The sequence below is a fragment of the Branchiostoma floridae genome, chromosome 6 (assembly GCF_000003815.2).
Source record: "Branchiostoma floridae strain S238N-H82 chromosome 6, Bfl_VNyyK, whole genome shotgun sequence".
In the NCBI taxonomy this organism is placed as follows: Eukaryota; Metazoa; Chordata; class Leptocardii; order Amphioxiformes; family Branchiostomatidae; genus Branchiostoma; species Branchiostoma floridae.
The window spans coordinates 16908862-16936763 of record NC_049984.1 but is presented as its reverse complement, the minus strand read 5'-3'; the positions used below and the strand labels follow the sequence as shown (position 1 = coordinate 16936763).

General features: G+C 40.1%; 1 protein-coding gene across 2 annotated transcripts; it reads left to right on the top strand.

Moving 5' to 3' along the window:
- Window positions 1–273: 273 nt before the first annotated feature.
- On the top strand, window positions 274–27902 carry LOC118416998 (core-binding factor subunit beta-like). 2 transcript variants are annotated; one of them, XM_035822316.1, is made up of 6 exons: window positions 274–492; window positions 655–741; window positions 1030–1131; window positions 6176–6292; window positions 9867–9986; window positions 22917–23104. In XM_035822316.1, the coding sequence occupies exons 1-6, from the start codon at window positions 328–330 to the stop codon at window positions 22965–22967; spliced, it is 642 nt and encodes a 213-aa protein (XP_035678209.1). In that variant the 5' UTR covers window positions 274–327; the 3' UTR covers window positions 22968–23104. The 2 variants fall into 2 exon arrangements, with proteins under 2 accessions (XP_035678209.1, XP_035678208.1); XM_035822315.1 differs by having other exon boundaries at window positions 276–492; window positions 9867–10004; window positions 22917–27902.

The following is a 27902-nucleotide window of genomic DNA, read 5'->3' as shown; positions in this document are numbered from 1 at the left end:
AACGTGCGTTTTCTGCGTCAAAGGACAGCGCGCCCCCTTTCCCCTTATATGGGACGTAATGAAGGCAAATATTATGAAACAGCTAGTGGTTTAATTAGCATATCAATGCAAGCGCCAATGGCGGCCATGAGATGACTTCCGCCGAACACGCCCCTGTGCCCGAAGTGAACCGAGGATGACCATATAAGGAAATCTTCGGTATCAGGGGCTAATTTGGCTGTGGTCCCGAAGTTTAGTCATGACGCAAGGGCCAATCAGGTGCGACTGCTCGGGCTTGAAGGGTGTTACACAGGATCCGCTTTGTTTATTTCATCATTGTGCGACAGAATGAATGGGCAACTTTCCAGCACTGTGGTGCCATTTGTAAGCGGCATAGGTCGCCGAGAGGAAGCAATTTTGGCGATGCCCTACATTATGCCACGAGTTGTGCCTGATCAGAAGGCAAAATTTGAGAACGACGAGTTTTTTCGGAAGCTGGGACGAGAGTGCGAGGTAAATATCGCCCGTAGAGTGGCGCGGGGTCCCCCCGTAGCAAGTTACTTCAAGTCCACGCAAACTAGGAAGTGAAACGTTCGCGCTTGTTGCAACTACGTAGTAACTTCGAACAAAGTTGATACAAGGTTCTGACGCTTGTTTTCTGGCTCGATCTTCCAGATAAAGTACACAGGGTTCAGGGACCGCAGCCATGAGGAGCGGGTGGTGCGATTTCAGGCGGACCTGCGAGAGGGACACGCCGAGATAGTAAGTAGGCCATCCCGGGCCATCCCGTCTGCCTGGCCGAGTGTAATCATGACCGAACCTCGCCTGCCACCACTTCCGGTGATCAGACCTCGTCCCCGACAACGGGCCATGTGCACGTTTTAACCGCCGTTTTTCACGAGATAACGTCCGATCTACCTCCATAACGTATACTAGAACGTAAACATACACATGGACAGTTACGTAGACGTAGAATCTCTGTAGTTTATTAGCGAATTTGGTTGTAAACACACTACGGTCAACTTCCTCTCATTTCCTTGTCCCTCCTAGGCATTCGTGGCAACGGGGACCAACTTAGCCCTCCAATTCTCACCCAGCGCAGACAAGGCGCCCTCCAAAGAGTATGTAGATTTTGAAAAGGAACCTGGAAAGGTAAGACACCTGACTTCCTTACTGACGATACATTTGAAGGTTATAGTACTCAACTACGGTGTTTTCCTAGTAGTGTAAAGTGGATCGGTGCAAGGCCGCGGTTGTGGTCGCCGGATCTTACGGGGATGTTGTCGGATTTTCCCCAGGTTACAGTCTTTAAACGCTTTACACATCAGAAACCCTAAGCTTGGTAATATCTCTTACCCACATTTATGGACGCTACAGAAATCCGAGGACTTATTTACACTTCCTCAAAACCTTGAATCACTGTCGTCTCGAAAGGTGACGGTCGCTCAGTGATTCAACACACATCATTGCGTCTTACTGTTGTTATGGGCCCATTTCCAATATTGTCATAGGTTTGAACTCTTGATTTTGACAACGTGAACAACATGGTTGTCCGTAGGTTTAGATCGTTGAGTCAAGTGGGTACGGTCGAGTGAGTCATGTTTAAATGCCATTGGTGACACCCATAGAAACTGTCCACGTATTCAAAAGAGGGCGCGCGACCCACGTGTGTTGCACGCCGCCTTAACAGGGCGTTTTCACCGCTTAACTTGCCTGTAATTCTCGTACGGTGCGCTGCACAATTGTATCTTCCTCCACACGCCGTCTGTGTCGGACAGACATCCTCAATTCCACCCGTAATTCCCAAACAAGCCAACGTTATCTCCATCATAATTAGAGTCAGCGGAAAGAAAAACCCCGACATTGGACAGTCGCGGGCCCGATAGCTTTTACAACTCACTAGAGAGCCTACAACCTGCCGCAGGTCCCATCCATTAACGTACGGAATGTACCCGCCGTATGAATTTTTTAGCGACACCGACTCAACTTTTCACGAGGCTGGCGAAAATTGAAAAATAAAAGAACCAAGGGCCGATATTTCACGATTTCGGGCCAGCAGTTAAAATTGGAAATGTTCTGTCTTTTCTGAAATATTCATGGATCGGTAGGGGTTGGGGGTAAAAGATTTAATAAGGTTAACGTTAGTAGTCAGGCACATTTGTAAAATGAGAGCACATAATCCTTTTGTATGTTAGAAAAGGACCTGACTGAATCACCTAATTTTACATCATCAGTCAGAGATAATTCCTTTTGTTTTGTGGGTGGCACAAGTATCACCTGGTTCACTGTATTTCCTCAGTAAATAGGAACCTCAAATTAACTTTAAGGATAAAGCCAAATTGGATAGCTTGAGGGGGAACCAATTTATGTGGACATTTGCATCTTTGATGAGAGGAAAACCTAATGGCATTGTGTAGCAAATGTTTCAACACAACAATGTGGGCGTCTGTATTATCAAGAAAATACAGATAATGTTTTATAGGCATCATTACCATCTATGGACAAATGTGAGGGAAGGAATACAGGACAGGTGATTCGAATGTTAAAGCTGACAATGCTAGTTCACAAAGCATTGTACACTCTACTATATGTAGGCATTAGCTAGTAGGCTCTGTCATCTGCAAAATCAAACACTTTTCCCCTTAATGATCTCTACAACATTTCAGATATGGAAACAAAGTAGCTATCATCAATTTCCATTTCTAGTAAAATTGCCTTTTAAGAAACATGTAAATCTACCATGAAGGCACTGGCCTTTTTTATGTAGTATCTGCTATACATAACAAATAGATACCTGTTTATTGACATTTATAATGTTGTTTTTGGTGTCTTTAATGTGCATGTATTTGACATTCAGAGGGTACCGATGTAGATATAAACCATAAACATGATTTTATGGATGACAGCTGCATATGTAATTGACTTTGCCCTTTTAAACTGTTTGATTCTTGTTAAAGCGTTAAAGACCAAACAGGAGTGCCCTGGGCACAGCACTAAGGAAGTACTCCCTACTGTGACCATCCCAGCAGCTAGAGGGGTGAATTGACCCCTATAAATACATAAACTAATAAAAATCTCAGACTGTCTACACACTGGAAACAAAGGCAGGGACAGATTAGCATAAAATACTGGTCAAAAATTCAAATATTTTTCTCTACTGGTTTTCAAGGAAACACTATCAAACCCTGCAGAATTATCAAGATAGTTGTAACAAAGTTACATAATCGAGGTCCTAATAACAGCAACTTTCAAATTTTGGGAAACCAACCTTGTGTTCAAATTGAAACTTTCAAGTCTGCTCTGCCAACTTTGTATCAAAATGTCTTTTTGTATCTACACATGATTGCAACTTGAAAATCTTCCTTATAACTGAATTAGCTCTGATATTTATGTGTCTAGAAATATGGCTAATAATGTGGTGTCTGTTTGCAAGTGTACCAACAGGGGCTATGTAGACTGTACATGTAACTGTCAGTTATGTCTCACAGTACCAGAGCAAGACAAGCCAGCATTTTCATTACTTTATATTCTGGGTTAGGTAAAGCTTTATGTATAATCATACTTTAAAACCTAATGTAGTATCCTAATATCAAAATTGAATTGAAAATAAACTTGTGTTGGTCAGCCGTCTCAACCAGCCTTCCCCGATGTGAACTCCACCACAGTGAACAGAAGACTGAGCTCTAGTAGTTTACGTTAGCCGAATTTATTGGGTGGTTTTATAGTACGGGGCCACTCTTGCGTTTTATCTTTACAAGAGAATTAAAATGATTCAGTTTGTGTATGGCAAAATGGAGCCTCATATGCCTCAAGCAAGCGCTATCATCTAGTTTGTGACGTTATCTAGGCACACAGGGCTAAATAAATTAGGATAAGAGAAAAAATACATGTCCCTCCAAGGAACAAACAGACACCTCTGACTCCTGGCCAATTCGATCTGAAGAAATCTTGGCACTGGTCATAAGTGTCCCTCTTTCTCCCATCCTGCCAAAAGTGCCGGTGGAAACTCACAATGTATGGACCTGGGCATAGCTGTGACTTGCCAATGCTTATTTTCACAATGGCAAAACCTGACAGCCGTAAAGTTAGTGTCTTTTTGCAGTGCAGGGAAAGCGATCACGTCACTGCGGCCCGTGCCGTGTTTACAATTCAAGACTGACATGGAAAATAAGTCACAGTGTTTCCATTTTGCACCTGATCCAGCAGGTAGTGTGTCAGGTAAAGGTGTTGGGTTCTGAAGTAGGCATCAATCATCCAGGTACAGGTACACCTGACTAGGTGAGCTGCCCCCGAGGTGGCTGTGTAGGTTTGTGCGGTCGCAGGGGCCACACTTGTGCCAGAGGCATTTCTAGCAGACACCAAGGACCCAACCCAACAAACGGGGCATACTTGGGATACTTGTATCACGTAGAAAGTATGTCACATCTGGCTGATGATCTTCTGCTCAGATGAGTCCATTGTCAGGTTATTTGATCCACCGTGGGGCGCAGGAAGTTCGTGGGATTGAACCTGTGTGGTCCCCGGACAGTCGTCTCCTATACCCTGTCGCTAAATGGACCACACTGTACGCTTGGTTCTTCCTTTGGTTCTGCACGTAGATAGTTCTGAGAAGATGTAGAAAAACGACCGCTGTAAACTTTTTGGAGAACAGGTAGGTTGTTTACGAGAAAGGTCACTGGCCTTCTAGTCATTTATTGCTGACACATATTCGACTGTTCATAGGTTACTCGTGTGACATGTTACCCACTTGACGTCCACACCTTAACCTACATTTCAGACATTGGCTCTATTTCATCCTATCTATAGGTTTGGCTGTGAATGACATGTACAGCCAGGCAGCCAGACTAGCCAGAGGCTATTACAAAGTGCTAGCCCTACTGACCAGACAAAATATTAGATTTGAACAAAACAACAATCTAAGTAGTTCATAAGAAGCTTATCTATGGTATACAGCCAAGCTATAGGTAGTGAATTCTCATATATGTCATAACAACATGCAAGAATTAGCACAATACTGAACACACATTGAAAATGTAACGACGATTTACCTCAATTATCTTGCTAACTAGATTGTCCTTGACATTGTTGATGTTTACGTGATCACATACCAAACTGACGTTCTGTCAGCCACGAGCCTTAATTGTTTTCCGTGGGCCAGAAATGACAGGAAGAATAGATATCTGCGTCTTACTGGAGGTCAACAATATGGCATAAAGCACAGAATGCATATGGTTTAACTTGTAAATAATGCTGTCGAATGACCCTCGATTTATTGCCTACATGAAATGATGACTCGTCTCCTGTTCTTTTTGCTTAAAAAATGCCAGTCCGTAATCTTGCTTTTGATGACAGTTTTTCTGTAGCATAGTGCTTGCAAATTTACCCCATAAAACAGGTATTAGTTTCTGAAGCACCTGGCTGATTTCTTCCAATGTGGAAATCCTAACAATTATGTGAATATTCTGGAAACCCATACTTTTACAAATTTGACTTTAGGTGTCAACCGTATATTAAAGTTTTGGTACATAGTGACCAACAATATTTCTATAAAAATAATATAACATCTGATGGTCAGCTTGCTGTCTACTTTCTAGACCTAGAGTGAGGAAACACAGGCTAGAGTGAGAACACTAGAATGAGAACTGGTCTTGTTTACAAGGACCTACAATTGTTCCCAAGCCTTTATCGGGGACTACATTAAGTCCCTGCTCTTGACCCTTGTCCTTGATTGAACAATCTAAACAAGACCACTATGATCCATCAAAACCAGTCTAAGTATTTGTATGTAATTCATCAAATATAGATATCACAGGCGGCAGCTTTAGACTTTAATCTTTAGCCTGACCCATGGAATTTGTTATTCAAAATACAACTGATATCTGGCCTTGTTTTTGCCCATTTTCTATTTCAGCATTGTTTGTACTTTTGTCTGTATTATGTTTGTTTCTAAGTATTTCTAAATATGTTGAAAGACTATATCATTCTAGCTTTAAACCTATTTCACTTTACAATTTTTATTGGTTTCATTTTGATTTTCATTTTATTTGAGTGTGCTTTTCGAATATTTTCAAATGATTGTATTTTTTCACATCTTTGAGACCCTAGACCCCAAAAAGTCTTCAATTCTCATTGGACATTGTTGTGTATGATGTGGTAATGAAGTCATTTTGACAATGTTGCATTTTTATCTGGGCAGGTCCACTTACAAGCGCGGTTCATCTTGAATGGTGTCTGTGTGCGGTGGAAGGGCTGGATCGACCTACAGAGGTTAGACGGCATCGGCTCTATAGAGTTTGACGAGGAGAAAGCAAAGGTCAGTATATACAGTGTATTTTGAAATATTCAGATTTCACATTGATGAAGGGTAGGGATCCAGATAATAAGATACGTCAAATAGTAGTTACTCATTGGATATGGTTTTGAAAACAGTCAGATGTTTTAGGTAGCTCCCATTATCTTTCGTTAGTAACAGTTAAAAGCAGATCTGTTACAGAGCAGGTTTCATACCCTGACTTGAAAAATATTCATATTTCATTTTTGGGTCTTGTATATTCAATCCATAAAATGACAATCATATTATTATTACAAGAATTATTATAAAGATTACTTCTGAAGGAAAACATGCAGATTATGTACAAGCTTTCTCGTGAATAAACACGCAGTTGTTGTAATTCGAATAGCTATTTTATGACTACCGGTATCCACAACTTGAAAGATTATTTGCAGTACGTAAAGTTGGGATAAAAGATAGCAAATTGTCCAGTTAATTTAACATTTGTAACATCGGTGTACTTGAGTTATAACAACGTAAATGGATGAGAGGGAAGGGTGTAAAACCCACCTGGTGCGAGGGACATTTACCTGTATTATGCAGGTGTGTGCCAACCTCATGGCTTGTACCGTACAATGGGCAAATTAGTCGTCCCAGAGACTAAACAATTCAATTTGTATTCTGTGCTATTACTAGTAGTGGTCAGGAAAGGGTCACAGAGGCAAATGTTTTTTGTTGAGCGCACACATTTTCCTCTTAATGATAAAAGGTCTTCAATGTAGACAGTTGGCTATAGAAGCAGTGTTCCCCTATAGAAGCTAGTCTCGTCTACTAATCCCTAAATTACAGTGTGGAGAGAGTGGTCTGAGGGAGACAAATTGTGACTGTTTCTCCTATTCATTAGCACTAGTTCTGTTAAAAATGTAACAAAAGTAACCTGACCATGTGGAAGAAAAGTCTTACCACACACGCTTTCAAATAATTTCTGTTTCAGTTCATATACGGGTGGAAAGGCGATTGTTATCATGCTGATGTTTCATACTCTTGATTTCCACAGTAAACGTCCTCACACGTGATGTATCTTTAGCCTAATTACACATAGAATTACATCACTTTCAAAAAAGTAATAGCAACAAATTGACTTTATAGCTGGAAATGGATAGACAGTCTTCCTAGAACTACCTTGTACAAAGCTGTAGGTTTCAATGAAAAATACGAGAAGCTATGCTGCTAACAGAAATATGGAAAGCCATCATCCTTTGAAAACCATTCTATTTAAAACTCATTATTAATGCCTTGATTTGTGCTTTTTCTTGTATCCTTATATCTTCATACTGAAAAACTATTATGTACGAAAAAGCAACTGTAATGCTAGACAACAGGCATACTTCTGCAACATTTCATTGTAAGCTACATATTGACAATGTACCAGGACTTTCGTATAAAAGGAAAGAAACCAGAGATTACAAACTGGAACAATTAATCATTTTGCCTGTGCCTTAACCTGTGTTCTAGAGACATAATGTGATTACAATAGCCTTAAGTGAAACGTATGCCCATTATTTCTACATTATACTCTGTGTACAAGTTCGGCAGAAAGGCTTCGTGACTCACGCTTGTCAGCTTTGTCTGAAAACAGCTGCGCTGAAGGAACCTGTGCCGAATATGAAAGGGTCATGAAAAGGAAACCTTGTGTGGTCTGCTTTTTGCTAAAGCTTTGTACAAAATGTCCCCTGTGCCGTAACTAACGAGATCAGTCTTGAGTCACACTTTGTTAAGTCAACAGTGTATCATCAGTATGATGTTTAAACAGATGGATTCTGAGCAGATTACAAGTCCAGGAAGAGTCGTCCTTCCGTGAATGAGTCCCTTCATCAAATAAAGTGAAATAAGCGAATTTCATTGAACACTATCAACACAATTAGGTCTTGAAGGGTATGAATTTTATGGTAATCCTGTAGCTTTTATGGGTACCCCACATCCAGGCAGGGAAACAGACAGGGCTGTCCTGCCAAGCATGACTGCAAAGATGTCAGGGTCTCCTAATTAATAGCCCGACATGTAGTTCTACATGGTGATTACAAGAGGGAGAAATTTGTAATTGGGTCCAAAAAAAAGCTAATCCCTCATCATTATCTGTTAAATCCTTTCTCATCTAGGCAACTTTCCTGTCAGACAGTGCAGATAACATCTTAGATTTGATTCCCTGGCAGTCGCTTTGCTGTGATTTCAGTCTCATTTTTCATATACAAGTGATTGCAATCAAGGTGAATGTACCTTGAACTATATCCATATATGGAAAGTGAAAGGGTAAATGAGAATCTTGTTGGGTTCAATGTCCATAACTTCCTCAGATTTTGTTGACATAGCCATGGACTGGAACACTAAAGCACTTGATGATGTAGAAAAACTGAGGTACCGGTAACTCTTTTTTTTCTTCTGTGGTGTCTAGTCAACAGTAGAGATGTCTTAATTTTGACCTGGATGTGATGCAATACAAAACATGTCTGCAACTGCTTGAAGCCAAATATAAGGGCTAGTAAATCTTCCTACCTTTTTGAAAAATTCTGTCTTGTATAAGATGTAATAATCAAACTTGCATACCACGTTAGCTATTGTGGGACAATCTCGTCGGAAAAATGTGACCAAAGAAACGCAAACAAAAGCAAACAATGCGGCATTATTTACGGGATGATAACGCATTTGTGTGCTGTCACCGTTGACAGCGGGAAAGCCAGCATGTAGGGCAATGCTGCAGGGTGTCTAACTGTTCAAGGTGCGTCTAATGAGCGCATTGTGGAGGGGCAAGTCTTTTGTCTCGCGCCAACACCAAGTTAAAGAACAAAACAACAAAGAACAGGTGCAGGAAGGCGAGTTGTTGATTGTCCCTAAATGTAGAAACTGAACAGGTGACTGAGATTATTGCATGGATTTACAGTATTGTTTTGTAAGCTAGTCTAAAGTGTGCTGCCTTATCATTATTAAGTTTTTAGTCATCTTTAGTGCAAGTACATACCTGTAACCTGAATGTAAACCACACAAGGAAATGAGTACGATATTAGCCAAAGAAATTATCAAAACAATTAAGCTGACAAATCCTTCTGTAATTTTTGTAGTGTGAATCACGTTCTGCATGGCACTTTTGGTCTCAAATGATCTCGCAGTGAACAAGCCTTTATTTGCATTGCACTGACTGTATTTGCCATGTGTGTTTATAAACACAGTTTCAAGTTGCAACAAAAGTTGCTCAATCCATTGGAATCTCTACATAAATACATTGTATCATTCTCCCAGAGAATGTTGAAAGCATACTTGGATAGCCTGATTGTAATATATCAAGTACAGAGATAAATAGGGATTGTGAAATGAATTGAAGCACTTTGAAAAGGAGACAAATTGGAATCACAAAAAACGATTGAGGACTACGTATAATTTGCAATTGTGATACCATACATTTTGTCTAGGAAGAGATACACATAATAAATGTCATAAAGAACGCATTTGAAAAAGAGATACAAAAAGATTCACTTTAACACACGAATTTGGTGTTGTGAGGAATCACAAATAGAATATTCTAAAGAGACTATACACAACTGAATTTTCTCTTCAACTTTAGATAGAGGAACAGCAGATGAAGGAAGCGATGGAGCAGGCCACAAGAAGACAGCGAGAGTTTGAGGAGAGACAACAGGCACACAGGGACCAGATGGAGAGAAGAGCAGAGGAGGAGGCTGAGGTGGGACCATCAGCTTTTGTGAGTGTGGACTCCAATAACAACACAAACTTCTAACTACTTACTTACACTGTGTAGTGGTTTCTTTACACACTTCATTCAGTCTCTCGTTTGAACTAATAATTTGCTATGGATGGTTTTTCCATTGTACTAACTTTGATCACAACTTTTGGAAAATTTTACTTGTTAAAGCTTGGTGTGTGATGGATGTTCTAGCAAGTGGCACACCAATGACATACAAACATACTCTGGTATGCGTATAGTGGACTTGGTCTATCAAATACTTCACACAGAAAGCGAATAAGCTTTACATGCTGCATTTGATCAAAAGCGGTTCTAATTAGCGACACTTTCTCATCGTTTAATAATCTTAGCTTTTGGAACAAGATATCACTGATTCATCCGAGTGTAAGCTTGTGCTAGGTACTTGTGGCAACTGGAGAAACGTCATAATTGGCAGTGATTCCACAAATAGCAGGAATAGTCAACAGGGACTTCCTGAGTGGTGTAGTGTAGTGTAGAATTGTGGAGCTATCCTATGTCTCTTGACATGGAGAATGCAAGGACTAGGCAAGGCTGCCTCCAGCTTTACATTTTTTTCTGTCCCACTCACTGTTTGGTAGCCTGAACGGGCTGGCGGCACAAACAACCCAGTACAAAAAGAAATGGCCAGCAAAAGTGTATTATGAGCCCCCCCAAAAAATGGAAAAAAAAGGCCCAGAGAGCCTGCTATGGCTATCTTTTGTCAGGGTCAATAACAGTCTGTAAGATATGATTATACATCTAGAACATGAGGGTATAACTTTCTTTGACTCCAATCCACAATGGATGGGCTAATACTCTACAATAGGAGTGTATCCAGGTCATGTATTGTTCTTGTTTTGCTGAAGTAGTCAAATGTTGTATGTAGGTCTGTTATGGAGATGGTTAGATACTTCCTGGGCACTCTGTATCCCTGCCATGGCAGCCAACCACAAGAGTCGGCCAGGAAGGAAGTCGAACAAGAGACAGTAGAGTAGAATTACAACTGCAGCCTAAACAAGCAATCCTCCAACTTGAGACTTTAGTGTCAGGCAACATATCGCGTCCCATCCTTCCTCTATATTTTCTGTCTGTAGCTTTTTCATCCAATAAGATGTGGATGTTTGTGACAGTCCACAATTCATGCTTTTGAACCAGGAAGTCTCACAGCATGGTTTCTTTACTCAGGCATCAGATATAAGCTTTAAGACCCTGCGTGATGGAGAGTTGATTCCACGGTAATCTCACCTTCCCATGAAGGACTTTAAGAAGATATTTGAGAGGCAGGTAGTTTATCTGGTGGATGATCTAGAACAAGTTTGTCGTCCCTTGGTAGAAATATTTTGGTAGGCCAATGTTGTAAAGGCCAATGTTTTTGAGTGATAAAATGAAAAAATGTGAACAATTAAAAAACAGGACTAATTGGCATTATAGATATATAGATATGCTGGACGTTAGCCCAAGTTAGTTAGGGATGTTTTATTAGACACAGGTAACTTATTCCTGCGATTGGGGAGCGGACATTGCCTCTCAGCCAGCATTCCTCTCAGTACTTCCTGTCTGTCTGAGAGGGATTTTCCCAGACGGAAGTCTTTAGGCTTGTTCCGTATGGTAATGGCTACAGGCATGGAGTCAATCCCATAAGTGTATTTTCTTGTCGCAGGTGTTTTTACGGAATTCTGTCCTACAGTTATGATGATAGTAACCAATATTTGACAGATAACACATGTAAAGGCTTGAAACAGAAGATTTTATTCATTTTGTGACAGCAGTCTACGTTTTTTTCAGGGAAAAACACTTTGCCCTTGTTGTGATAACAAAGTCTGTTACCATTTTTACCAAGGAAGAACAGGTGGTTTGTTGTGTTATACATCCTTGAGCAAATAACTCTTTCCCTTGCACAAGTCAAACAAGCATTTTTCATCTTTGAAAAGACAGAATTTTGGTATTTGTGTTTCCAACTTATCATCCTCTTACCCTCTTCAGAAGTGGTATTCATCCTGCTAGTTTCTTTTGTCTTTTATCTCGCTATTTGTAATGGAAGCATGATTCTCCATGGCATGAACTGTTAAGCAGCCTGAGAACGATTCCCCTTGTAGCTAGGGACCCATTGTCTGGCATGCAAGTGGGCATTTCTAGGGAGAAAATGGCATTTGTATAATCCCTGTGCCCTTGTGCACACAAGTCACACGATAATCTGTCAACACTATGGGTAGGAAATCACCTGAAGATACACAGACATACCATACTTGGGGAAAAATTGCTCATAGGTTTCTGGCTGATTTGTTCTTTGAAATTCACAAAGTGATAAAATCCTTGGAATTATATGGACAAATCGCATGAAAAATGTGTCGTTGGTAAGATCTTATCCTGTTTGGTCATTTGTGCTGTACGGCCCACCAAGATCAGACAAAACAGACAGACAAAACATTCCCATAACTCAATTACAAACCCTGGAAAAAAATGAGACTAAAGATATATATAGATTGTTGGGGATCAAAGGAAGGATTTGGCTTAGTTAGTGTTTGCAAAATCAATCAGAATTACTATAGACCTTATCTCGACCTGGCTGATACTGTGACAAATGTGGTGACAGAATCCGACCGGCAAATATTGTGCCTGGCAATACCATAGCTGTTCTTTTGTTGACGGTCGCTTGTCGGGCGATTGGCGGGTAATTGAAGCAAAAATGTCCGAAACGCCACTCCTTTGCTTGGATATAATGTAGGAAGTTTGAGTCGGAAGCACGTGTTTAAAATGTGGTCAGTTCTGGCAGCCAGGGCGGCCCAACCCTGAGGAGTGACGCCGTGACAGGAAGTGTTGTTTGCGTCGGGCTGCCGACATCAAAGCAAGGGATATCACTTTGCACGTTTGCTTTTGTTTGGAACAATAGGCCAATGTTGACATATGTTTGTCTCCACTAATGTGTGGAGGTTTAATCATATCATAGCCCTAGGCTGCTCTAATATGTGTAAATGAACTCAGGAGTAGGATTAGAGCTAGTCCTGTAAGCGCTAATCACTGGTGAAGGTCACTCGTGAAAGGGACATCCCTTCACACATTCCCTGTTTGTCTTTACTTGTTTGTCCGACAGTCACAACACCGTGATCTCGTGTTCCTGTTTTTCCTGAGCATTTTGATTGGCGAGTTTGCTCTGGAGCAAAGGCGGCGGACTTCATAACCTCTCGAGATTACATTTTATGTAATTTGTTTAAACAAGGCCATGAGCTGGTACATTTACAGAGCTCTAACATGGCTAAGCACACTGTTACGGTATTCACTTCATGTGTGTGTATCAATATGCTTTTGCCTTGCACTTACAATGTACATCAGATCCATACTGTACAGTTCTTTGAAAACACACAGTATTGTTTTTTAAACTATATGTAAATGTTCCATTTATCAAGATTATTCAGATCTTGCACACTGTACATTGCAAATGAACCCACAAACATAAGGCATTGATACTGTCATCATACTGTAAATGAAAAAGTATTGGTGGATAAATTTCTATACAGAAATAAACTTCTGTAGTTTAGAGCAGTTTCTCTCTCTAAAAAGAGTCTAAATGGTGAACTGGCAATGAAAACATAAACAAGAATTGTTTTATTTACACCACAGGAAGTCAATCTGGCAGCCTTGTTGTCTGTTTATCTTCACATTTCTCTTGATGTCAGCTATGTGTGAAGTGTGACTGTATTATGCTTTGAAAACAGGAAAGTGTGAAAAGAATTAGCTGCAAAGAAAAATGAAGCACCCTGGACTTATGGGATTATCTCTGGTGATTGGTAGATTATGTTATCTTGTAAAGTATTGCATTTAATTAATAGGGCTATTTTCTTTCTATGATGACTTGTGAAATCAGTATTGTTTGAATCTACAGGGGGAGAAGGAGAAATAGATATTAACCATTATCATTTGGATACAGAAAAATGTAAAAATTAGTAAGATGGTAAAAAGATGGAAATGTTGACTTTCTTGACTTTCGTTTTTTTTTCTACAAAAAACAAGCAGTGTGCAATTTTATACACTGATAGAAAGAGCATAAAAGTAATCACTCTCTCAGAAAAGAAACTTGTTAAAAAGATCATTCTTCAAAAATGCAATGAATTGTTGCAATATAAAATCCATTGCAGCAAATCTTTGTGAACCATTGTGTATCGGGTGGTCAAGTGAAAGATGCAAGAGCTAAATTATAAAGCCAACTGCTCATGATTTTTCTTGCTGTCTAACTTGGCTAGATATTGACAGTAAGCTTTCCTGGCCTAACAACCCAAGAAAGTGGTAGGAAACTAGGAAACAGCACCTACGGCTAATAGCGTGCGCTTCCCCTTGTTTTACTACCCAAGCAGTTTGGGATGCTTCAGGTTATAAATAGGTCAGATGTGGCCACAATCACATGAAAGGCTGACAGGACTGCATCACTCTTTTGTAGGGGATTGATGGAAACATGTCATTAGGAAGCCAAACTTTTGTTTTCTTCCAGGCCATTGATGGGCAGATTTATTTGATGGGTTGAGGATACTGTCATTTGGCCGGTGTTTTTTTGTTTGGAGGCCCCGGTGTTCCCCTAGTGTCCAGTGATGGGCAGGTGTGTAGTAGGGACACGAAGGATGAGAGGGACAGTCGAAGTAAGACCCCCTGTGGTGCGGGATGCGGGATGGATCTTTAAAATACATTGATTACATTGCTCCTTTTTTGTGTCACTGGTCATTGGATTTACATATTGTTTAAAAGTGGTTTTAAACCTACACGAAGGATTAAAAAAGGATGTAGGCCATTGTGGCATGTGGTTTTTGATGGTATTTTTGCTTGTGTGTTGTACCCAACATAGAAGGCTTGGATTATAGTTCTGACCGCCGATGGCTTATCTTTATTCCTCGTGACCAAGCAATGATATCCAGTAAATAAAAGGTAAAGGTTGTTGTGCTGGATGGTATACATAGCAAGTTGACTTTCTGTAGTCAACATTTAAAAAATCAAACATAACTGAGGATAAACTGATGAGCTGGCAACTGAATATTGCTTTTGTGTGCACACACCATTTGTTTGTCTTATCAATGGTGGTTAATCAGCAAATGGGCTAAACAATTGCCATGTAATTTACATGTATGTTTTCTCCTTTGTCTAACAAAAGCAGTCAATCTGGTAAAATAACAATGACTGTGACAACTTTTCCAGGACAGGTGGTTGTATTGCCTTTAGGAAGAACTAGGAAATAGACATTTTTGCATTTTGTGAACCAAAATGGCCGTTACCTTCCAGTGTACATGTATAATGATCACCACACTGATAGAGCCAGAGACACTTGCCATTCAGTAATTTAATCTTGTGGTCGGAAAGTTTCTTTACCTCTTGGTCAGTTTACTCAACGGCGCTCGGACAAAGTGGACGGAGTCGCCCTGCATTATCCGTCGCGTTTGTTATCCCCCCAGTTTACTGATAGACTCCCAGATCAGTCCTACATTTTATCGACCCCGTCCGCTCTCCGATGGCCTCATCGTTTTTTAAGGGACGTGTTGTTTGAAAAATTAATGGCGTCCCCTCCCCAAGTTGCGGGCCTGGTGTAGCTTGTGGTCCAGCTGAGGACATTGTCTGTGGCTCTGTTCGCACACAGTCGCCTGCCTGGAATCTGTGGTATCAGAATTCCTAACGGGTGAGGTTATATTCCTGGAAGAAGCTGAGTAGTGCCCCCCACCCCTGTGGATGGTGTCTCCATTTCTGGAGGACAGATTTGTATCGTTGGGAGGAGCAAATTTTCCCAAGACAAACCCAGTTAATCGGCTCAATTATTCTGTCAATTGGAATTGTCTAGAGGTAGGTCAGTTTCCACTGCTATGGGCTGCAGAGACAAATCTAATACAGTATCTACTGGGATAATTGATTTACAGTGATTATACAGCAGCACTGGCTTCACTCAGTCGCAGTGTGAGGACAGGGATTGTTGCCACTGTACTTTGATTGACAGCTTTACAGACAGCAGGGAAAACTCCTGATGCTGTCATCATTTCTGTCATTTTTGTCTTCCCTTGGTGTCAGTGTGTGGGGGTCTGGAAGCTGGAATGATAGCTGTCTTTTGGTGATGTCACCACAATTTATTGTAGCACGCTGACGCGTCACGCAACCAGCGCTGATGTAACGATATCGTATGGGGGTCCGCGACCACTGCTATTTTCACAGACCTTGAATCATGTCATGTGATATTCAGACACGGACAGACATATTTAACCATCCATCAGGAAGTGGATGAGGCTTCAGTTCTATTTTTGATATGATGGCCACAAACTGACCAACTTTTCAAAAGGCATGTCTGCAATTTGTGAAACATCCTGTTGCAGTACATCATGTGATCATAAAAAGAAAATGAAAGCTACCGATTTCAGTACTTTCCTAATCCTTCGAAGATTTACAAATTATATCCTGATTTGGGAGTAGATGTCTGGTGGTCCGATTGTCTCAGAGCCATTTGAGATGTTTTGTGGCTGAGTTGGCAACATGGGAAATTGTGTAAGCTCAAAAAGTTAACTGATTGAAACACAGGCATGTGGAAAGATATTACTGGCACTTGCTCATGGCAGTTCTATTTTACTGACTCATAGGCGTAGCATTATTTTTAGCACAAGTGGATTTTGTTTGCCTGGATGATGACTATATGTGAGAATATGGTAAAATGTGTGTGGAAGATAGTGGGTAGGACAGAATTCTTTGTGCAATCTTTTTTGTCTAGAGAATAGTTTTACTACTTGGACACAAAAGAAACTTCGTAGAAAACATGTTTTTCCTAGCACTGAGGCATGTGATTCACAAACACATACTTCGGCAAGCGTTGACAGCCCTCTGTTGTGTATGTGGCCTTTTTATTGTTACAACTTGCAAGTGACTTGGCCTGGACACAAGTCCTTGGCTCATTGTGCACGTGCTGGGAGTCCCGTTCACTCCCAGGGCTGGCACAGTTTACTCAGCAGCTCCAGGCCTTTGTGTGAGTCCATATGATAGCTATGGCCTAAGCTACCAGAAAACCACAGGCATGTCAGGAATGGGCCCCACTGGCACGTGGGTCTTCAAGTGGCCGCTCCACGTGGGACCCAACGGCTGACTTAGGATGGCCCTCCAGCGCAAATCGAAAGGGAGGAACTCTGCTGACAAGTTCAGCTAAACATGGATCGTTCTCCTAGCCTGCAGGTGATGCTAAGGATAAGTTCTATGCAAGCCAACAATTCTTCCAAGCCTCCAGGATAATCAGGTTACTTTATGAACTGTGTATTAAGGCTTCTCAGTTTTCCAAGGGACAAGATCAAGAGCATTAATTCCCCTTGTCCACCACGCTCTGTTTCACACACTCAGCAGACAAGATCCCCAGCAGGAATTCCTGGCATGCTTGGCATTCTCTCTCTTCTATTCTGATACAGGTTTCCAGGCTAATTTCCATACTTCCTGTGTCTAAATGGGCCTCGCCCTGCTGCCCCATGCCGCCCCCACACTGCGCTTCCAGGCTATAGAATGCTGCTGGGAGTGAGACATGAGACCCTGCTGAGAGACCTGTCGCCCCCTTTGTCGCTGCCACGCTGATTTGGGCAGGGATCAGGCACATTACAGGGGAAGTTAACTGGGTCAATCAGTCTTGAACTTGCACTCCCCTGCGTCAACATTGGACTTGATGTTAGAAGAGGCCTGTTGTTGACAGAGACCCCAGAGGAAGGACCCAGTGTATTTTGTTACTGCTCCATGCACATGCTAAATGGTTTAAGTTGATTTTAGGCAGGAAAGGGTGAGGCCTCCTCAGTTTGCCTGCAGGGGAAAAGTGTGACTGCCGCCAGCGCCGCCAGCACAATGGGTGTAATTAGCACCTGCAAGCCATGATTATCCTCAAATCACTTTGCTGTGCCCTTTAAAAATGGAGACACAGGAGCACTTGACTGTGCACGTGCCTTCTTTTGTGCCAGCCCAGATTAATAGACATTACCCTGGGATAATAGGTAATCACTGTAAAACCAGTACCTGTTGGGCTGGGCTGTGAGAGTTCTTCCTTTATTTGGCACTGCTAGTAGATCTAGGATACAATTATTTTCAAGAAGAAATTAAAGATCACATTTTGTAGTCAGAAAGGCACAATGCTGCAAGTCAAATTTGACACTTTCAACACTACATGCTTATCTTTCAAAGCCCCATCTTTATTTTTGTACAATAATTTATGCCTATATTGGATCTTCTTCTGTTGTGCAGAGTCACAAAGTTTATCCTATCGATACTCTTTTGAAAGTCACCTGTTTTGATACACCTGAACTGACAAACTTCAAAACTGTATGCATCACCTCATAGGTTTTTTTAGGTCACAATATTTGTGCAATTAAAAGTGTCTAAGATGATGACATTAAAGTGTGCAGCCTCACCAGTGTTGAGGCCTGCCTGGAAACAAAGTGTCAAGACAGAGCCAAATGCTGCAACAGTAGAATCGAAATACTGTGCTGCATAATACAACTATCAACAACATATGCGTTTACAAAAATGTTAACAAAAAAATTGTTAAAGTGGAAACAAGTTTTATGTTTTCAACTCATAACAAAAGAAACCCATTCTATATTCTTTTATGATCTAATTTTAGCAACAACCAATAAAGTCATCCAGTAAAACCTGGTCTTTATGAAGAACATATTATTAAGGTTGTCTATATCCAGATCTACGTTCATGAACACCTATTGGTGATCACTGTTGTAGATACCCGTCTAAAACACACAAAGAAGGAGTAGCGTAGAGGTACAAAGAGTCAATACCTGAAGCGTAAAGGGTAGCGTATGTGGGCAACGTCATCTTTACCTGTGGTTGTCGGTGAATAGGCCCCCTACCGGGCCGCCGTACCTGCTGTGATAGTCCAGGTGTGGAGGGACAAAGCACCCAGGTCAGCTCCTCTCCTGGAAGGTAATCAGAGACATCCTAAATTGATAATTTCCCACCTGCCTGTCGGGGACAATGAAGATGATGGTAGCTGCACCTCAGGGCCAGGTCGCCTGCCTCCGACACAATGGACACCCCTGCTAAACTGTGGGCAGGGGAAGTTAGGAGACAGGGCCTGGTAAGAATGGGACATGTAGGGGACAATATGCTTCCTGTCCCTAGCATCACCTGCATGTGCGGACCGCAAGGACCAGGCCCAATGTCATTAGTGACTGACAATCATGGCTGGGTTTTCGGAGGAAGGTAGCACAATGAAAGGTACGCAGCAGGTGGAAGGGAGGGCGGACGTGTAAGCGTGGTCAGACAGGAATGAGCCATCATTATACGTACAAAGCTGTATTTGCTTTACCCCCCACTGTTGTTGAATGGCAAGTTCACAGAAACTTACACCTGCTAAAAACTGAGAACAAAACAGGTCTTACCTCAGAGTTGGGTCCCAGCAAAGATGATGCACTTGTGACTGTTGTACAAATCAGTGGAATTGTGGTACAGTATTGATCATGTCCGTATTTGTGTTTCAGTACCTCACTCAGAACCACATTCACATTTAACAGATGAGATACTACTGTAACAAAGCTTGAAAACAAAAGAAGTGTCTATTACAGAAAAGAAGACATGAGAAAATTTGCTACGTTTTGTTCATTTCATATTTTCAAATTTGTTGTTTTTCTTTTCGCTGGAGGTGCGACAAGTATAAATGCAATTAACCTTGCTGTCATTACCTTTTTTTATAGATGATCTAAACCTTGCAGCTTCATATGACAAACAAATTATTTTGGCTCTCTAAAAGTTGAGATGTTGCTTCTACTACATTTGTACTAGCACAGAAAGTCTCATATGAAAGACATTATAAGTCAGCTTACAGCGCTATAATTGCTTTATCATAATGTCTTATAGATTCATAAGCCTGTTGTGAGTCCCCAGCAGTTTTGTTAAGCCGAGACATTGCTTACAAATAATTACAAACTGGCTCCTTTTGTTAGGTACACATGTCAAGTAATTTAATTTCCTCCTACGGCATATGGTTTTCCAAAATGTGACTATGTCGAGGATAACCACGTAAGACTTTTATTGAGCTCAAATGAACCCATATGGAGTCCATTCATCCTAATGTGCAACTTCATTGTTAACTTAAAATCATTCATTTCATGTCTATGATGTTGTTATATGGAAATTGTTGTTACTTTTATCTAGTTTGCACATATAAGTAGAGTAGTATACCTGGCAGAATATGATTTTGGGTAACCCATGAAGTGATGTGATCAAGCGAAGGCTATGACGTCTCCAAAAACCTTCCGTTACATAATATCAGCTTACAGTCACAACCAAATATGGCATCTGGTTGCTTTACATGATGCAAAGGGCAATACAAGACGTAGTTGTTTCTATTTTGGTCACACCATGCTCCTACGTACTTTGTAGTTAGGTAACTGGCAACTGGGTGATTAACTGGCAACTACGATCCTACAGCACAATTACATATACATACTCAAGATGGTCATACTTTAACCACATTTGGCAGCAGAAGTTTTAGTATTCATGTACATGTTATGATTGAACACATGTAATTTGACAGTCTTAACAAATATCTCAATTCTGAATACCTGTTGTACAGGTACCAACCCAGCATGTCTGGCCATTAAATCATTTGAACAGCTTAAATTGTTTCTTCTATATTGTCACACTTGAGCAACAGTAATTATTCACAATGGATTTGACAAGTGCAGTCTTCCATTGACATAAAGTTGATTCGTTCATTTCTTCCGACTCTTGTACGTAGTGCCTGCGGTTGAATTATGACCGAGCCATAGAATATCTGTCGCCTGACGCTGCAGGTTTGTTCACGCAAAGCAAAAAATGAAATGTCAATTAAAGACGGAGGACTTTTATGTCAAAGACGGAGGACTTTGGCATATGTCATTGTTGTACAACCAGAAATTTTCCTTGTGTGAACTGGCCCTTGGTACCTTGTGAAGTTGAACACCTGCTGAGCATCAGTGGAGAGGCAGAGATTCCACCATGTTTGTTCTACACCTGTTTCAGGGACAAGCCAAGGTCACACATGGCCAGCCAGTCAACTCTGTGCTAAGCAGCAGTTCTTTCTGCTAACATTTATACAAAATGTAAACACGTAGGCAAGGCTGTGAACCACATGTACATCGGCTTTCTTGTGCTAATCGCTGGCCTCAAGGGAACTGCTTGAGTTGTTTGACACAAAATTTCTTCAGATTATTTCAAATCAAGTTGGGGTGGCCGGTGATAGTGACCTGGACTTATACAGGACTGATTCTTTTATTATCCTTGGAGATAAACACACAATGTGTGTTCTTTTTGTGTTGTCAAAACAGAATATTGCAAGAGTGTATTGTATGAATACAAGCATTTAAAGAGATTTTGTACACATCTATATCTTGCTCCTAAGGCCTTACAGTCTGTGCCATACAGGACTTGGAAATTAGCCAACTTGATAGAAAATTGGTAATACATGTAGCAAAAGAAAACATTTTCCTCTAGAAAATTAAGATCAGAAGCACTAAAAGCCACCTTGCTACACTGATTGGTGTGCGTTATGTTTAATCCTGTGGACTTAAATGAACTTCTCATGTAAAGCAGGCATGTAACACAACAATAAACACTGCAGCCCTTCCAAGGACGTTGGTTCAGACGGATTTGTAGGACTCTTTAATTGTGGTCAGTTTGTTCTTGTGGAAAAGCCTTCAGACTTCAGACAGCAAATATTTGGGCTGTCCAGTGTCCGACTTTATCAGATGTTTCCCATAGTCTCACTCACACTAGTCTGGTATGTGACAATACCTCCTGAGGTAGTCTGGTGAAGGCTTTTAGGGAAGAAGCTTAGTCTTAGTCTGTACTCTTCGTTTATTCCTATCCATGCAGTATTTATACAGGAAGGCCTTGTCCTTGTTTTGGACCAGAGAGTTTTCCCACAGCTTTGTAGATAACAAGAGTGATATACAAGACATGCTTGTTTCTCAAAGCTGGCATGCTGTCACATGAAGAAGACCTCCTTTTGTACTCTCCGACTCACTGATGAGTCCAAGCTATTAGGATCCATCTGGCCAGCTTGTTTTTAGATGTGTTTTTAGACATTTTCTGTTTTCTCAGATTTTACTTTTGTCTGCCAGCCAATAAGAAAACCTGACAAAATAGAGAGCCCAATAAAATCACCTGAAAGACATACTAAACAAGCAAGAGCCTCTACTTGGAGAGTACTCCTTTTACAGTCTTAAGCAACTTGCAAATATTCAGTGTTCAGTGCCCATTGTAGAGTTTTGTCAGTTATGTTGTGAAAGTTTATATATTCATTCATTTGACAGGGTATTACATATCTAGAAATGAATGTGTCACATACCTAGATCTGGATTATGCTGTGTTTGAACAATGCATGTCTTTCAATGAAAATCAGGCTCCATTTTTGTCTTTGACATATAACGCTAGTTCATCTTTTACCGCAAGTTAACTTAACACTAGTTCACCTTTATTCGTAGGGTAACCTTTATCCGTTGTACCTAAAAACAGGTTATTTAGGCATATCACGTTGATAGACGGTGGTTTCAAATTGCATTTTTTCAATAAAATCTAGTTTGAGACCACCGACCGTCGGCTTGATATCCCGAAACACCCTGGTGTTGAATACAACGGATAAAGGTTACCTTGCGAATAAAGGTGAACTAGCGTTATATCCATTGTTTTTAAAATTCACAGAATTTTTCCAGTACATCAATATTTGAGCATGACATTCTATGAGAACATGCCGTCTTTTGCTAAATACATACAATTGTATTCTGATGTGTTACATTTACATGTGTCTTTAACTGTAACCTACCTACCTACACTGTGACTACCTAGTCCCTTGACCTCCTGTTACATTAACTTTAACACATCACTATAAAAATGTGTATGTCATTCTAAAATGATTTTTTCTTGTTTCTGTGCCTGCAGATGCGGAGACACCTTCACCAGCCCAGCCCGAGTGCCAGCAGTAGTGACTGACTGGTCAGGGACAGACGTCCCTCCTCACATACGCTATGATTCCACCACTGGGCGACACCAGTCAGACTACAGCACACCTCACAGCAGTCAACACACCACACTCTCCACAGAAGATTCAACAGGAAAATACCTGGTTCTCCCTTTTGCAACTTGTTTGAGCCCTTTAAACAGAAGATATCTCAACTGCTGCAGTTCTTAACTATCTCTGGGTAGTTGAGATAAGAAGAATTGAGTCCTTAAAACGATGTTTTGATTGTTATACTAAACCTTGATGACCTATTGTTGCTGATAAAGAGAAAATAAGCATCTCCATGGATGTTTCTTTAGATTTTCTCTATTTTGCTATAAAAGCACAGTTTTTGAATTTAAATCATTGGATAAGAGTGCACTGTTTCATTTCAATTTCTCAAAAAAGATGTTTTATTTTATTTTATATACCCAGTTAGCTATTCTCGTCATGGAAATTGTATAAACTATCTGGTAAAAAAATCTTAATGTATAAAAATGATTGATGATGAAAAAATCGATGAAAAGTATGAAAATATAACCTGAAAATGTAATTTGTAAACTGAAAGTACAGTGATTTAGTTGCATATATTTTCTTGAATCTTCTCTCACAGTCTGTTTTGAACCTATTTGCTCCTCTGTTTTGTACCAAATTGATAAACAGCTGTCAATCACAACCTACAGAGGGATTGGGTTTTGCACTCTGCCTTGGGATATAAAATACCAACAGAATTTTTGACACCTTATCAGCCGTATATTGTAACCCCTACACTATCCAAGCCTTCTGTAGGTTGTGGTGTTTTGGTACACATTTTAAGACATAGCCTGGTTTTACCTGGACCATTTTTAAAACAGGTGTATTTAAGTCTTGTTTTCCTTTTCATGATGTCTTTATTGCCTGTCAGTAATTGCATCTAGGGTTGGAAACTTTTGTCTAATTTATATGTGTCCTTGAGGAGAGTATATTGTGTATTTTGTGGATGAGCCACAACTTTAGCTGGCCTATGGTTGTGGTGATGTACAGTGGACATATTGTGGTAGCAAACAGTCGGCCTTATTTAGTGTTAACTTAACATCACCAGACTGTCTACGGTGGCCTGCCAGTTTCACCTTTTGCATCTTCAGTACTCCTTTTTTTTTATCCTCTATGATATTTATCATATTTTGTACAGTTCTGCTGCTTTATGTTTAACTTATCATGAGTTCCCAAAGAACCCCTACACAATAAGAAAATTGATCAATTTCATATGAAAATTTGAACACTAGTATACACGCCTTTTCTCTTATTTCTCAATATTTATTCTAAGGTTAATAAATATCCTTTCCTTTCAAAGTTGGTTTGTGCTTGTCATTGAGACCTTCTAAAAACTTTGACCAAGTCAGACAAATGAAACCATTACAGCAAAAGCAATGTTGTATACCCCCTGCACATGAAATGCATTCCAAAAGCCTGGTAGAAATCAGTTACATTTATCATTTTTCTGCAGCAACACTCTTTTGAATTTATGACTTCTAATTTATGGATTGCTGAAAAAGAAATATTTATATGCCAAGTTTCAGGCTTTTCTATGCCGATGCACTGAAGATGTAAAAGGAGAAAAGACAGCTCACTGAAACCCCATAGTCACCCTCAGTCCTGTAACGTTACCAACAACTCAACAATCAAACATAGACGAAGCACTGTGGTTTTACAGCAATGGACAATGTTGTACAGGCATGCAGTTATCTGGTGCACAGTTTTTAAAACTGTCTGTCTCGCTACTGGGACGACAGTTCACATGAAATGTGACTGTGTGCCTAAAACTGCCAATGCCTGTGTTTTTTTCACAGATTGTAGCTTACACAAGCTTCCAACCTCCTTCCCTTTGCTTTTGTTGCTGTTACTGTTAGCCATATCTTTACTCCTAACACTAGTCTTGCAGTTTCTGCTTCAGATAGAGATTTTCACAATTCTTACAGTTTTATACACCTTTCTTACAGACAAAAAAGTTCTTCTCATACAAAAACAGAAAAGGTCAACAGTCATACATGTTGTACATGTGGTAGGTTTACTTACCATAAACCTGGTGCAACATTCTCAATTAACAACTTTTGGTACCAGCAAATGCAGTAGAAAACATGCAAAAAATCTGTCTTAATACGGATTTTGTAGTATTTGGCAATTTGGTAGTATTAATATTTTGGCTCTACACAGCACTAGATTAGATGCAAACTATGATATGATTACAATCTATTACACAAAGTACCGTACACAAGTACTGTATTTTGCTGGTACCAAAAGTTGGTCAGTTGATGTAAAATACACTTGAATTTGTTATAATTACAACTTGTTTGTACTACATCAGTTGATTAATTACATGGCAGTCTTGCTCTTATGGTCCCTTTTTGTGTTCAAGGAGGGACAGGAGAATAAGACAGCTGATAAGTAACAGGATTACAGTCACAGCCTTCAATGATGTCTTGAGGTCTTCTTACAGGTCACAATTTTGAAATACTTCAGAATTTCAGTCAAACTGATAGTAGAGAAGAAGGGTTGGATCTTATTGTTAACCATCTAGAGGAAGAGAAGACCCAAGCGAGGAGGTCTCTGTGACAAACAAACAGCAGTATGCTTTACGCTGGTAATGCTAGTTCACCTTTATCTGCAGGGTAACCTATGTCTGTTCTTTTAGTCCATTCGTATCAAGTTGGTGGTGGTTTCAAGATGTAATGTAAACTTTTGCGCTTTGAAATCATCCTTGAAAACCAAACTTGACACCCTTGAATACGCTATCCAATCTTTAATTGCAACGGATATAGGCTACCACATGGTCAAAGGCGAACTAGCGTTAAATAGAAAACTTGTACTGAGGCACCCTAATAACTTGCTGTCAAGCAGTTTTAACAACCGTTGGTGGAAATATTCAACTTCAAATCACAAAAATTGGAATCCAGTCCAAAATTATCACAAAGTATGTATACAATGATACAAGTAACACCACTTCTCAGAAGTTCTTCGGAAAATCGCAACCAGTACTTGTGACAAAGCTAGATGTGGTAAACTGGACCAAAAAATAATGGCTGATAAATTCTTTCCTATGTTATATGTATAGCAGGCCTACCCAATACAGACGGTAGATCAAAGTATTTTTCTATTTCGAATTGCATCACCAGAAACCAGACGTGTTATTGTGCTAGGGTCAAATAATTCCACCCACCCGTAGACTGTATATAGAAGGTAACGCTTTTGTATGGGAAAGGTCTGCCCAGAGTGGCAGCGCGGAGAAATGAACGAGCTTGTTATTGATAATGTGTATGATAAGATTATGAAGAGGCAATGGAATAATTGTATTAATAATTCAGAGATGTTCTATAGGCTTGCTGTGCCTCAGCTACAAATTCGGGCGGTCCATCCCACGGTGTGTGCCATGGAGGTTCCAAATCTCATTACTGACATCTTTTTACCTTTCTTTCATTTGTTTGGGGGACCCCCTTCTTTTCTCCTGTGTGTTTAGAAGCAATATCATAATGATTTTGTTGCATGTAGTAGTACATTGTATGTGTATGTTAAGGTTGGTAGATTCAACTCAGTGATCAACATTGCCATCTTGACTTCCATGTAACATGTCATACCATACAGTATGTAAAAGGGTGTGGGCAAAATAGGACATAACCTAACATTCAATGAACAGTTTTAGTGGGAGGAGAGACTGAAGCATTTTAGTAGGTGTCAAGGAAAACAGAACTACAGAACGACATGCACAATTATATTACTAAAAGCAATGAATATGGCTAGACCTTTGTCTAATGCATGTACAAAAACAACACTTGATTCTTCAATGAAATCTTCAATGAAGGTGTAAACGTTTGAAAAATTCAATTTTTCTCCTAACATTAAAAACAACTCATGGGAAAGGGACAGGAAACGTAGAAATGAAATGAACCATCAGTTGAACATGATGATGTTTTCCCAGGGGAGTGACAAAGATGGCAGTGTTGATTACAAGGCTTGCAGTGATTATATTAGATTGAGGGATTTTTTATTTAATTTGAAGTGTTTTTAGGAAGTCAAGTCAGAGGGGTTTTTTTTAAGGTGGCATAAAAAGGGTTTGTTTTTTAAGTAGAATGCACCGGCAACTACCTCAGGTGAGAAAAGAGGTGGGCAGTAGATCGTATGCTTTAGAACAAACTTAGTGTTGGTGCAAGCAACATGGAAAATTGGTTGTAATATTTTTGATTTTCAAACTGGCTTTGGCATCAATAGTTGTGAATTCTTATGAGCTGCAGTAGTCCAATTATTGAGCAGAAATCAAATTATTGCTTGCACTAATGTTTTAGACAGGCCAATCATTCTTTGCATTAGCACGATGGCAGATTTTAGAATGGGAATTCTGACGTTTTATGTAGCACAGGATATTCTGTAATGTCATCTTCTTTATTAGAAGTCAAGTGAAAAGCTAGAGTTGACCAAAGGATTGTGTGTACGACTAGATTTCTATTTTTTACATTTAATATGATTAAAAACCATACAAATAATATTATGCTAATGACGACTTCTTTGATACTTCAAGAACTCACACAGTAGTGCTAACAGTTATCAACAGTGGTGAGGTGGTTGAAAACTTGAAATAGTGACCAAAACTCTGTCAATAACTAAGCCTTTTAACTTATTATATTTAATAATTTTTCAATATTAACCACAATGATATGAGCACTTAGAAGATATGTATATGAATGTTAAAGGAATGTAATTCTCTTTCTCATGTGCTTAGCTTATGTAAGTAATTTATTCTTGTTTTAGTGCCAAACGTTCTGTGTACCCCCCTCCCCCATCCATGGCTCACACCGTGCGGAAGTTCTCACGGACCCACGTCCAACCCTGTACACAACTACATGTATCATGGAGAAAACTCTCAAATAAATTGGCTAATAGACATTTGTAACACTCTG

Bases quoted from the DNA above. Each gene is read 5' to 3' on its own strand.
- LOC118416998 (XM_035822315.1), top strand. From the start codon at position 328: ATGAATGGGCAACTTTCCAGCACTGTGGTGCCATTTGTAAGCGGCATA. The intron at 1,132-6,175 runs GTAAGACACCTG...TTATCTGGGCAG, and splicing joins TTGAAAAGGAACCTGGAAAG to GTCCACTTACAAGCGCGGTT. The intron at 6,293-9,866 runs GTCAGTATATAC...CTTCAACTTTAG, and splicing joins TTGACGAGGAGAAAGCAAAG to ATAGAGGAACAGCAGATGAA.